General features: G+C 37.8%; 2 protein-coding genes across 4 annotated transcripts in view; one reads left to right on the top strand and one right to left on the bottom strand.

Moving 5' to 3' along the window:
* The window catches only part of elmod1 (ELMO/CED-12 domain containing 1), a 36,215-nt gene extending 28,404 nt beyond the window's left edge, over window positions 1-7,811 (bottom strand). The window contains exon 1 of one of the 2 annotated variants that reach the window (XM_080197239.1): window positions 7,748-7,811. The gene's annotated coding sequence lies outside the window, so the exon portion shown is untranslated. Of the gene's footprint in view, window positions 1-7,714 lie in introns of both variants that reach the window. The other variant, XM_080197240.1, reaches the window with a different exon arrangement.
* Window positions 7,812-7,887: 76 nt separating this feature from the next.
* alkbh8 (alkB homolog 8, tRNA methyltransferase) overlaps window positions 7,888-13,737 on the top strand; it is a 50,309-nt gene continuing 44,459 nt past the window's right edge. Inside the window, exons 1-4 of one of the 2 annotated variants that reach the window (XM_080197235.1) lie at window positions 7,888-8,032; window positions 9,769-10,009; window positions 12,735-12,866; window positions 12,972-12,989. In XM_080197235.1, the coding sequence (XP_080053361.1) occupies window positions 7,904-8,032; window positions 9,769-10,009; window positions 12,735-12,866; window positions 12,972-12,989 (520 nt within the window). In that variant the 5' untranslated portion in view covers window positions 7,888-7,903. The remainder of the gene's footprint in view (window positions 8,033-9,768; window positions 10,010-12,734; window positions 12,867-12,971; window positions 12,990-13,737) is intronic. The other variant, XM_080197236.1, reaches the window with a different exon arrangement.

The following is a 13,737-nucleotide window of genomic DNA, read 5'->3' as shown; positions in this document are numbered from 1 at the left end:
GGCACAGACGACTACCTGGATAAAAACAAATATGCAGGAGTATGAGGAAAAAGTGGGGAAGACACTAAGTCATAATACTTATTTGGAGAGCTAGTGCAGACATGATAGGTTAAGTAGACTCCTTCTGTGTTGTAACAATGTGGTGACTCTGTGAACATAGTTGATTATTCGACATGTGTCTTGATAAACATTCACAAAATACACCCCAGGGAATCAAAATAATTAAACATGCATGATGGGTTATTAATCAACAATATAACACAATCAAGATCAACAGATAAAACACATGTTAAACAAAATGGGTAATTGGTTGAAGGATGAAGATATTTTCTCACTTGTCTCCCTCTTTAAGTTGTCCAACATCAAGCCTGATAATGCTGATGCCCTTGGGTCAGCCAAAGGAAATAAACAAATAGAAGCCTTGGATCAGGGTTGCTACTAAATAGCAAACTGTTGATGGCACTAGTAGACCCAAAGGAAATAAATGTTCTGTAGATCAAATTTTTAACATACAAAATCTAATACACCAAGAAATTGCATTATGCATCTCATCATTCCAATGTCAGTTGAGAATCACCACCATCAATATTGTAAATTATTCCCAAGTTATTTGCTATGCTGGCACAGATCCAAGTTCAGTAAAACTTGCAGATTCTCCTGTTTATTAATTTTCTAAGATTTGTCATGATTTTTTAAATAATGTTTACATGTTGCAATGGGAAACTTGCAAATTTGACTGTTAAAGCTGTAAATAATAGGGTTTTTAGACTATGCCTGCTTACTTGCTTCATCTCACTATATGTTTCTGTCTCCTGAAAGATTAAAGACGCATACAGTTAGACACTCCTGAAAGACACAATATCCAGTGCACGTTAGAAGGGATACTATTTGCATATCTCTGGATTATGACTGACATTTACTTATGAGCAGTATGATCTGATCTCCGGACACAAGGAGACTGCTTACAGGAATGACGTGCTGTTGAACTGAAGGAACTATCAGTAAAAATTAGAACATATTTATTTATAGTTACTGGTCCAATAAATCATTAGTGAGAAACTAAAACAAGATTTATAGCAGGTTATTAAAATACAAGATACTTTAAACTGTTAAAGAAGAGTTGCAAGGATAGATATTAGTTGGAATGCAGTTTCTTTTTCTGTAATAAATTATCTAAATTGGAGGTTTAAAAAATTCTGATATCTTGGGGCTTTCCCTGATGGTTTAGTGACTTTAGATGTATTGTTTGTGCTAAGTTAATCTTGGACAATGTACTACAACTGATCTCACTATCCTTTGGATGAGGAAAGAAAACAAAATCACCAGCCATGGTTCTTGCTGTATTTGCTGTGCAGTAATACTAACTGAAATTTACATCGAAGTTGAGCAATGACAGAACTTGACTCAGTTGTGATGCTTATGCAGTTAAATACCCTACAGACAGTCTCATTAGATTAACTTGATTTGAGTACTGGAGAACATTTGCTGTTCTTTAGGCCATATCCTTGCAAAGCAAAAGTATCGATGCAATAGGAGGTGAATAGGGGATGAAGGAAGGAAAACAATAGCCATGTGCTTAGAAATGTAAACATCTTGTGTACCAAAGTATTTATACAGAAAATTTATATTAATAATTTCACATTTATCAGAAAGGTTACTCGGACTATACCGATACATAAAATGTGTAGAGCACATTACAAAGTTGACCATGTATTTTATAGTTTCCACTGAATGTAAAAATCTACAGTTGCTGCAGGTGTAAGGACTACATAATCATTTGTTAATAAAAATCACCTTCTCAGTAATGTTAATTCAATCAGTTTTCACAATTCTTAATTTTTTTACATACTGCACAGAATTTTCACACTTGCATCACTAACCTCTCATTTCTGTTATATACTGCAGTATAAACCAACATTGGATTGGTATCATTGCACTTTTACTGGTATTTTTATTCAGCACAGAAATGTGATGGAAATTAGACATTAAAAACCAGAACACAAAATTGATACAATATTTAAGATTAGTATTTTTAGATCTGGAAATCAATTTTTCTTTAATAAGTCATGTGAAGTTGCTACTTAGGAAGTGAACATTTTTCTAGATTCGTATGTTGGTTTCAAATGTTTTCATCTTGCATAAAGCATTAACTAGATGCAGGGTAAATCTTCATCTAACAATCAGTTTCAAATTTATCTCAATAAGGATTCCCTATTACATCTTCATGATATTACTATTTGTGACAACAACCACTCTCGTGGCATTTGAGTGAGTCAACTAATTCTGGGCAGATTTGCAATTGAACTCACATTTGCTTGGAACTGGATTGGGAATAGCCAAATTGGGACTTGGACAAATTTAAAGAAGATATTTTAGTCTCACCAGTGCAAGATGGTTTGAACTTAAATTACAAATACAACAGTACTGTTTAACCCATCACATGATCAATGCTACAAGTGATGACAGGGCTTCTGATCAAGTTTATCAAAAATGCTAACAACACGCAGGAAGGCATTTTTAATTGTTTCTAATCTGCCGTCAGAAAGTTTATACATTTTTTGGACACTAAAATTAAATAAGCATTCAATCTCTCACAAGTTGTCCTGTATATTCTGTTTACGTAATACTCAGATGCACAAAGAAGCAATGGGCATAGGCATATATAAGTTTGAAACAGATAAAGGAATAGGTTGTTGCTTCAAGTTCCATTTTACTGGAAACTGTTTTGCATTTTGTTTCCCTAGAAACAAAGCGAATGTTCTTAGGTAATGGCAGCCATGCTGAACGAGCAGCCACAGCTGGATAAATGCATAAACAAATAGACATAGTACAAAGCTGTGCTAAACTTTTTTTTAAATCTTGCTAAATTAGGAATGTAAATGATCAGTTTGTGGAAGTAGAATAAAAGTTACTTTAGTAATCACTGATTTAGAAGTTTTCTAACAAACAAGTATACTGGATTGAATGGCAACTTATGAACTTGTTAACAGGTCTTCCGAATAGATTTAGACATAAATAACCAATAGTGGAACAGATTCAAATATAAGGAAATTTCTGCAACTAGGTTTGAAAGCCAGAGGTGGAATGTTTCTTAGAAGGTTTGAATTGGCCAGGGGAAACAACGAGATAAGAAAAGGATGATGTAAGGCTTATGCCTAATTGATCAATAGCAACATGCAAAGGCTCACATAGTTAATGACAGGTAAATGACATTAAAGGCATGGTTCTCAAGTAGAGTTTTAAAAAGAGCTTGATATTTTAGAAGATAATAAAACAAATCTTTAGAGAGTGAAAAGGCCTTGACAATAATATCCATCCAGGTCCAACCCTGAAAATGGTACAAAGAAAAAGTCTGTGGGAGATCTTGATGTAGTGGTGGTGGACAGAACTCCTAAGGATGGATTCATGCTAATGCCCTTGGGCAATTTGAGAAGACTTAAGACATGAGGCACTCAAGAGATGATGAGAAAAGGGGAAAGAGGAGAAAGAAGTTATTTGCATGCTAGCCATCCTGCCCAATCTGTTACTAGTCATATATCTAATTTAAAGTAATTTATATAAAGTATTGCTTCTTAATGAACTGCTTTAAACCCCATTGGATCACAATTCCCTTGATTGGGTAATCAGTGACTCCTGGCCAAATATTGCACAAGTTTTCAGAACAAAACAGTTTGATGGATACTTCACTGTATTAATGCAATTGCAAATAAACAGCACCCTATAATCACAGCACGATGATCAGCACTGCTGCTTCACAGTACCAGGGACCCAAGTTTGATTCTGTCTGTGCAGAGTTTTCATCTTCTCCCCGTCTGTGTGGGTTTCCTCTGGGTGCTCTGATTTCTTCCCACAGTCCAAAGGTGTGCAGGTTAGGTGGGTTGGTGATGCTAAATTACCCCTTAACGTCCAAAGATATGTTGATTAGGTGGGTTGGTCATGATCAATGCGCAGGACTGTGGGGATAGAATGGAGGTGTGGGCCTAAGTAGAGTGTTCTTTCAGAAAGTTAGCGCAGACTCGATGAGCCGAATAGCTTCCTTCTGCACTGTGGGTACCTATGGATTCTAAATTATTGAATCCACAACCTTCTAACTCAGATGTTGAGTGATCTAGAGACTTTAGCACATAACCAAGGGGGCATTTCAGCACAGTCAGTCCCTTCTACCCGCTCACATGGGTGTAAAGATTCAAAGGCACCAGTTGGAAGATCTAGGGAGATGCCCTGTTGTCCAACATAATACTTATCCCTTAACCTACACCATTAAAAAAAAACAGCATCTGGTCTTTATTTGTTGTTTGTGGAAGCATGTTGTGAGCAAATTGACTGCGCTGTAAAACAGATTCAGATAACCTGAGATTGCAAAAAGCATTAGAAAGAGGTTGATCATATGACCTCTTGAACAATTGTTAAATAAAATAATGGTTGATCTGATTATGGCCTCAACTCTGCCCCTCTTTCTAATGCTTTTTGCAATTTCAACAATACAGCAGGAAACTAATTTAGATAGTTAAAAAGATTAAGAAAGCAAGCTGCTGAACAATATTATTTGTGGTTATCCAGTCTGCTGGGACAAGTGCAGAATTTGGGAATTCTGAAAAATTTCAACCAATGCATTCACTCTCACTGCAGCCACTTTTGAACCCTATAAGATGACAACCATCAATTCCAGGAAATTTGTCAGCCTTTAGTCCCATTAGCTTTCCAAATATTTTTTTCTCGAGTGATAGTGATTTTTTAAAGTTTCTCTCTCATCTTTTCCCCTGAATTTTGTACTATTTTTTGGGATGGTTTCAATGTATACTACCTCTGAAGCCATACACAAAAATACTTGTTTAACATCTCTACAATTTTCTTGTTTTCCATTGCTAATTCCTCAGTCTTATTCTGAGTGACCATTGCTTACTTCAGCTACTCACTTCCTTTTTAAATGCTTGTAGCAGCAGTTTGTTTACTCTCATGCTCTATTTTCTCCCATTTTTAAGTTATCCATTACTAGTTTCTAAAATTTTCCAAATCTTCTGGCATGCCACTGTTTAGAACATTAAGACTTATTTTAATTTAATACCATCCTTAACTTTGTTAGTTAGTTTTTTTAAATGAGTGTCACAAGTAACCTTACCTTAACAGTGCAATAAAGGTACTGTGAAAATCCCTAGTTGCCACAGTCCGACACCTATTCAGTTATACTGAGGGAGAATTTGACATGGTCAACGCACCTAACCAGTACATCTTTCGGATTGTGGAAAACCGGAGCACCCTGAATAAACACATGGGGAGAATGTGCAGACTCTGCACACACAGTGAAGCAACCAGGAATTAAACCCAGGTCCATGTTGCTGTGCTGCAGCAGTGCTAACCACTGTGCCACCATGACACCTGTAGCCAAGGCTCAACTCTCCCAAACAGTCTTTTTTTGACGGAATACATTTTTATTGAAAGTTATGAAATATCTCCTTAAATGTCTGTCACTGCTTATCCACCACCATAATTTTTAACCTATTTTCCCAGCCCATTGTTGCCAATTCTTTTCATAGCTTTAGAAGAATTGTCTTTATATAGGTTTAAGACACTTGTTTCAGACCCAAGTTTCTCATCCTCAAACTGAATGTAAAATTCTATGGTGATCTCTCTTCCCGAGAGGATCTATTTCTAGGAGACCGTTAATTAATCCAGTGTGTAATTAAGTAAATATTATCAGATCTAAAGTTGTCTGTTCCATGGTTAGTTGTACAATGTATTATTCTAAGAAAATGTTCCAAATACACAATAATTAAGGATATCTTTGCAAATTTGATTAGTCCATTTAATCTGAATATTAAAGTTACCCATGCTCATTGCAGTACCTTTCTTATATGTCCCCATTATTTTTTGATTAATATTCTGCCCTATAACATTGCTGCTTACTTATTTCCAATGTTACTTTATTGGAACTAATTTCCAATATTATTTCTTATCTCCATCCAAACTAATTTAATATCTTCATTCTCTGAACCAAGATCATTTTTCATTACTGTACTGAAATGATCCTTTATTAATAGAACAATCCCATCTCCTGTTTCTTTCTGCTTATCCTTCTGAAACGTATCCCTGAATATTTAGCTCCCAGCCTCACTAATTTTGCAACTTTTTTGGAAAGCTCTCATCAGTTCAGTAATTTCTAACGGATTACAATCTGGGAGAACAAGAACAGCACACGCTCTGGAGAAGTATAGAATCACTGACACCAGCCTTTACTAGCACCTCAGTGGCATGAACGATATTGGTTCTTCAATCTGTTTTATTGGAACTCGAAGCTAAAGGTGGACTAGATTATTTATCAGAAATCGAAACACTAGTACTCTGCAGAGTTGAACACATGATGTATTCATTTAAAAATATTTATGTTGAATCATCCATTAGTGCATCAACAGGAATCACTGTTGTGCAGATAAAGTCCATAATTTTTGATCTTGCCATTGCAATAGGCTCTCAAGTTTTAAGATATTCACATACGAAGCAAGGTGCAGAATACAGCAATGAAACATGATAGGATAGATGGATAAACACTGTGCATGGTTTAAACAATCAGAAACTTCGTTTCTTTACCTTGAATAATAAACCATAATACAGACGTTGTTTTTGGCATGTTACATAATATTCATAGAAAGGTATTTAAAAAACATATACATTTAAGGTTTTCAGAAATGAAGTACTAGAATTAGCTTGCTGTTTAGAACAAGATATCCTATCTAACCCCTTTTAACGTGTGTCATGGGCTAAAATTATTAAGGCACGATTTCTGTTAGGTTAGTTTTTTTTGGTTGACATAATTAATTCCAATAACATTTTTAAAAAATCGCTAAAATTAAGGCACGATTCCCATTAGGTTAAGATTAACACAATTAGTTCCATAAAATAAAAATAAATTGTTAAGGCACAATTTCCGTTAGGTTAATTTTTTTTGTTTGAGACAATTAGTTCCAATAAAATAACGCTAAACGGGGATTTGAAAAGTGTTGATTCATTAGAGATGCGCTCATTTTCTTAGCTATGCTAAACGGTGCCATCTGATTCTGTGGGGGTGTAGCCGACTTTCATTTGCTGCACCTCCCTGTGAACTATTAGGTGAGGAGGGAAGGGCACGTAGCGCTGGCGACCAGCCGCAGCATCGTACTGCAGTGGGGAGGAGGGGAAGAAAAATACACGCTCCGTATTTCACAACATTTAATAAACGCAATCGATCCTGGAGCGTTCCCTCTCCTCGAGGAGATGGAGGTGATGGATTGCCATTCCGACACACACAAAGAGCATCTCCGACCTGACCCAACCTGGGAGGATGGAGGGAAAGAGGGATGTTCAAAACAAAACCCTCCACACACACACACACACACAGCCACATCTGGGGCTTTGTTTCCATCATTCGTTCGCTTATTTATTAAATAAATCATTCATTTATTTACCATCCAATTTTATATTGAAATAAAGAACGGTAAAACCCTCACTTGGCTATAAGGATTTTACAGAAACCGTTTCCACATCAAATATTTGTGGTTAATAGCCGGGAAGACCCAGGAGCAGCGACACAGGCCGGGACTCAATAATAAATCCGCTGCTGCTCTCAGCATCCAACTCCGAGCCCAGGATGCGCCGGGCGCTTCACACCCAGAGCTGCCCCTCTCTTTATTAACTATAAATCTTTCTGTGCCCGTTATTATATTCCCGCTCTCACACACACCTTCCCCGCTGTGACTGGAAGCCGCTCACTCACCTGGCCAGAATGCTGTGAGGCCAGGGCCAGGATAAGGACCACCGCAGGCAGCTGCTGACGCTGTTACCATGACACAGGCTGCGGTACCGGAAGTACAGGCAGCAGCGGCCGGAAGTCGGCTCCCTGCTCAAGCGAGCGGACGCCGGCAGCACCAACATGGCGGCGCCCGCCCGAGACAAGTCCAAATTGTCCAAAGAGCAGAAAAAATTACTGAGAAAACAAGTGAAAGCCCAACACATCCTCCTGAAGCAAGACGGCATCGCAACCGTGTCCGTACCGACAAAAGTCAGTTTGCTTTCTCTGTGATTCTCTCTCAACGGTAGTCATGATGTGGAGGTGCCGGCGTTGGACTGGCGTAAACAGTAAGAAGTCTCACAACACCAGGTTAAAGTCCAACAGATTTATTTGGTAGCAAACGCCACTAGCTTTCAGGGCTTTACCCCTTCGTCAAGTGAGTGGGGAGGCCTCAGTAATTTTTTTCTGCTCTTTGGACAATTTGGCCTTGCTCGGAGATGGATGCTGAGGCAGAACTCCCCACTCACCTGACGAAGGAGCAAAGCCCTGAAAGCTAGTGGTGTTTGCTACCAAACAAACCTGTTGGACTGTAACCTGGTGTTATGAGACTTCTTACTGTATTCTTTCTCAACAACAGTGGTTGCTTTCTGGGTGGGGTGGCAATGCACTTTGGGATGTCTGCTGGGAACAGTTTCTGCACAAAATGTACTGTCATCTGAGAATTTAAATATTTATGAACTTAGTCAGGACGTTACTTCATATCCTTTCCCCACTTCTTTGATGTCACTCCCTAGCAAACACCTGCTGTTTCCTTCCTTTGAGTCTTTATCTACACTCATTACTTTCAGTTTCTATAGCAATTCAATTTTGGCCCATCCATAAGGGTTTGGTACATACAGGGTAATTATAGGACCGAGTACAATACCGCTCACTGATGTAAAGGCAACTGAAGACCTAGGGGCAGTGTGGTTGTTCAACAGGGGCATGTTAAGATTTACAGGTAGGGCTAACTCCTGGCCTGTACTCTTCACGGTATTATATATGTGTATAGTTACAAATTGTTAATAAAGACTTCTGAACATAAAGAAGACTACAAACACTTTTAGGTAGACATATTTTGTAATCCAACACTCTTCCAATATCCATCGCCCCTGTTTCTCTTCTATTGACTTGTGCTGTCTCACTTATGTCATGTACTGCCCATTCCATTTATTTCCTCATTTACCTGACCAACGATGAGTCATCTGTCAAGTCCAGTATGAGGCATTCATCCTCAAATCCCTTCTTATTTATTTGACCATGCAAGTTCCAATACCCACCTTTATCCAACTGATAAGTAGACAATTATCACAACTCTATTGTATTCAATAAATGTATACCACTTACAATCTTTGGTGGATTCTAATGGTCTAGAATACTTGCAACTTTTTGCACAATCTCAGAATTTAAGATGTTTGACTACGATGGCCACATAGTTGGAACTTGAAAAAGTTTATCTTTAATATTCATACTGATTTTAGCAGAGAATTTAATTTTTAACTTGCTAATTTTATAAAGCACACAATGCCAGTAGAAACTTTATAGCTGCCTAACTTTAATCTTTGCTATATGAAACATATAAGATGATTAGAGGTTTAGATAGGGTGGATAGTGATAGCCTTTTTCCTCGGATGGAGAAAGCTAGCACGAGGGGGCATGGCTTTAAATTAAGGGGGGGTAGCTACAGGACGGATGTCAGGGGTAGGTTCTTTACCCAGCGGGTGGTGAGGGATTGGAATGCCCTGCCTGCTGCAGTTGTAAATGCGTCTAGTTTGGGGGCGTTTAAGAGATCTCTGGATAGGTTTATGGACGAAAAGGGATTGGTATAGGCTAGTGGGTCATTGTTTTTGTAACTGGTCGGCGCAACATCGTGGGCCGAAGGGCCTGTTCTGCGCTGTAATGTTCTATGTTCTATGTTCTATGTTCTATAACTCCTGGTGTAACATCTCTCGTCTTGTTCTTATTAGCACTTGGTTATAGCCAATGGTGGTCTGGGCAATGGTGTCAACCGACAGCAGCTGAATGAAGTACTACAAAAGTTTGGAACTGTTGAGACCCTTCTGATGCTTCCTCATAAACCACATGCATTTGCAACATATAGTACAATTCAAGAAGCGAGGGAGGCATACAATGCTCTTAATGGACAAAACATAAAAACGACTGAAAATACGCAACCTATCATTTTATATCTGAACTTTGTGGAGGAAGGCAAGTTCATTTTCATTTTTGTGATTTTCATGAGTACTGAATTGTAAAACTCAACAGTCTATTGTCAGTCTTACGTTCTTCAATTTATTGTAATGAATTTATTTAAGATACAAGGCACAGGACTACCTCCAAGCGAAACCAGCCCTCAATCGTACCCTCCAATCTCCAATACTGCAAAATACAGATAGCTACTTACAACTGGCATGTCTTATATATGATGTTGCTGAAAAACATGTAGCCAGATAAGAACGTAAGGAATAGCGGCAGGAGAAGACCTTGCGCCCCATTGAGCCTACCCTGCCATCCACTATGATCATGGCTGATTTTGGACTTCAACTCCACTTTCCCATCTCTCACTGTACTTCCTCCAATACATGTATATCCTTCCTTAAATATGGGGATCAAAATTGCACAGCAGAATTCAAGATGTGGTTTCACCAAATCTCCGTACAAGCAAAACTTTTTTTATTTTTGTAATCCAATTCCCTTGCAATAAAGACCAAAATTTTTAATTGCTTGCTGTGCCTGCATGCTAGCTTTTTGTGTTCTTTGTACAACTACAGCCAAACTTCTTTGAATATCAACATTTACGAGTTTCACACCTTTTATAAAATATTCTGTTTCTTCTTCTTACAATTTGGAATATTTTGAACAATGTTGGTATCCTTATTCAAGGAGAGATGTTGATGTGTTGTAAGTAGTTCAGTGAAGATTTACTAAACTGCTTCCAGAAATGAGTGGGTTGTCTTACGAGAAGAAAGGTTGGAGATTTTCAATTTGCGTCCACTAGCGTTTAGAAGAGTAAGAGGTGACTTGATCGAAACATTTAAGATCCTGAAGGGTATTGAAAAGGTGGATGTGGAGAGGTTGTTTCCTCTTCTCAGAGAATTAACAATTATGGGTCGCTGTTTAAAAATAAGGTGTTTGTCATTTAAGATAGCGATTAGGAGATTTTTTTCTCCGAGGGTAGAAAGTCTCTGGAACTCTTCTTCAAAAAGGGCCATCCAGACTCAAAACATTGGCTCTATTCTCTCTCCTCAGATTCTGTCAGACTTGCTGAGATTTTCCAGCATTTTATGTTTTTGGCTCTCTTTCTTATCTATATCATTGGTTAACAATGTACACCATGGAACTGGATCCTTTCGTTCCCTCTCCACGTTCCTCTCCGACTTCGAGGAGATGTCCTTAACCCTGCATTGGACAGGAAACTGAGACTTTGATTCACTCTTTTAGCTGCAGAGCGCACCTTCTATTCAGCTAACTATACTGTCCCCTATTACTGTAGCATTACTTTTTACCCCATGCCCCTTACCTCCATGAATGGCCCCCTGCACCATGTTACTGTGGTCAGTTTGCTCATCAACCCTGCGGTCCCTGCCCTCATTCACATAAGTTGTGAGACCTTGAACCTGTTGGACAATTGCAGGAGCTCAGTTCTCCATGTATATCTTCAGTATTCCCATACATTACCTCAGTCACGGTCAGACTCTCCAGTCCCTGACCCCATGCCATATCTGAAGTGAAGTCCAGGTAACTTTCTCCAAACTTGATGCATTGCTTTATCTGAATCTTGAACTCCAGCTCATCAACTCTGTACTGATGTTCCTCAAGCTAAAGACACTTGCTGCAAATATTGTTAATCACACAGGTGTCTACCAGATCCTGCGTGCTACAATTGCAACACATCACTTGTCTTGCCACCTTTATTGTGTTTTATTCAATTAATAGGGTTTCAAGTTTAGGGATAATTCACAACTGTTATACGTAGTTATATAAAATCTCTTAACTAGAATTAAAAATATTCAGAGCATTTTTTTAAGAAATTCAAATAATAACAAGGGTTTTGTTTTTAAACTGGCCTTTAAAGTTAGTGCATTACATAACACTCATAACATTTTATATACTGGCTGTGAATCCAGCCAAAAGTCACTTAACAGCTATGGGTCAGGAAATAGCAGTCACAAAAGTATGGATGTAATATTAATTTGTTGGTTTAGTGATGTGATGGCTATTCTATAAATTCATTAATTCAGGTCTACTTCACCGTTATAAAAATGCTCTCAGAATTTGTATCACTGAATCATTACAAAAATATATGTAGCTGTAATAAATTATATTGATTTTATTTCACTTTTGCTCCCTTCTGGAGCAGTGTGCCAGTTAGTAATTAGATGTGACCTCAACAAGTACAATGGGACAACAATTATTAAAACTGTCCTGCATAAAAGCAATCTGGCTTCATAGTGGTACAGCAATCAATTGATCAATAAATTTGCCATCTGCGCTTTAGCATGATCACACAATTAACTGGTCCCAACTCTGGAGTAAAAAGGAACAACAGATTAATAATGCAACAAAATAGTAATCCTATTTTTCTCAAGGGTAGCTCGGTCATCTCGAGCACGTAAAGATAACGGACTCCAGTGGTTTCCAATGTTCATCAACAAAAGCCATAAAGGTGCCCAGCCTTGTCTTGGCAGAGCTGCCAGGTCATTGCATATATTCTTCTGAATATTGATTCTGCTCAATTTATCTCCTTCCTTTTTTTTGTTCCTCACAGCTGAAGTACTCTGAGGATCCAACTAATGTTCAGCTTTTTTGAAAACTAATATTGGCACCGTTGTTGTTCACCTGTTTGATTTGTCAACAACAGGAATGCATTAAGAAACTTTGTGCTAATTAAGCAATTTTAATTGAAAAATAAAACTCTTAATTTTTTTTAAAGTTGTTAGCAATGACATTCCTCCGTTGAGTCTACCACCAGGCCTTCTGGTAGTTGAAGACATTATTTCTCCTGAATATGAGAAAAGGCTTTTAGCATTTGCAGATGAAAGCCCAAATACAGCAATGGAAAATGGTGAGTGGTACAGAGAAAAGACAATGATTTAGAATCATTGAAATAATGGCCAATTTCAAGTTTATGCCCCTTGTAACCATTTGTCTATTAATTTTAACATGTAAGGCAAAGGAGTATTGCTTGGTAAGTTATTGCTATTTCATAATCTGATCTGTAGTATATAATATTTCTGCTGATAGCATGACCCACCCCACACATCATAGGATCATTAGGAACAGGAGCAGGCAATTAAACTATTGGACCCACTTTGCCATTCAACTTGATCGTTATTGATCGGCATCTCAGCTCCCATTTTTCTGCCTTTGCTCCAGTCTGCAACAGATCATGAAAAGGCAGACCAGTGACTTGTATTTTGAAGCAGAAAATGGGAAAAGTACATTTCTTTGAAGTGGTGTACCTGCCCTGCATCTAGTGAGGTGATTTTGATCAGTAATCTCCCATGGAAAATAGCATGAACTAATCTCCTGTTCTTCTGTGAGTAGTCCATTAATATACAAGTATGCTATTGTGTGTTTAGTTGAACCCTTTTAATACCATCCTATATTTATTATTTTAGTTTATTATTCAAAATGGCCAAATAATCATGCCTAAGTGATTTCAATATGAATCTGAATGGAAAACCATGTGCAGTGATTGTGGTAAAAGGGATCAAAACAGATGGCTGATGGCATTTAAATTAACATTGGTTTGCTCTGCACTTCGTTAGTAGATTTACCTTTAGCCCTAGGCAGCTGCTTCTAAATAGTGAATCTTTTCCATTTTTCTCATGATTTAATACTTCTTTAAACAACATGGACTATGACAGTATAAAATGATACAACTTTTATAAACCTTGTTAAATGAATGCCACATTTTGCATTGGAAGTCAGTC

This window comes from Carcharhinus amblyrhynchos, chromosome 10, assembly GCF_965287045.1.
Source record: "Carcharhinus amblyrhynchos chromosome 10, sCarAmb.v2.hapA, whole genome shotgun sequence".
Classification (NCBI taxonomy): Eukaryota; Metazoa; Chordata; class Chondrichthyes; order Carcharhiniformes; family Carcharhinidae; genus Carcharhinus; species Carcharhinus amblyrhynchos.
Note: the sequence above shows the minus strand (reverse complement) of the source record. Positions and strands in the feature narration are given on the sequence as shown.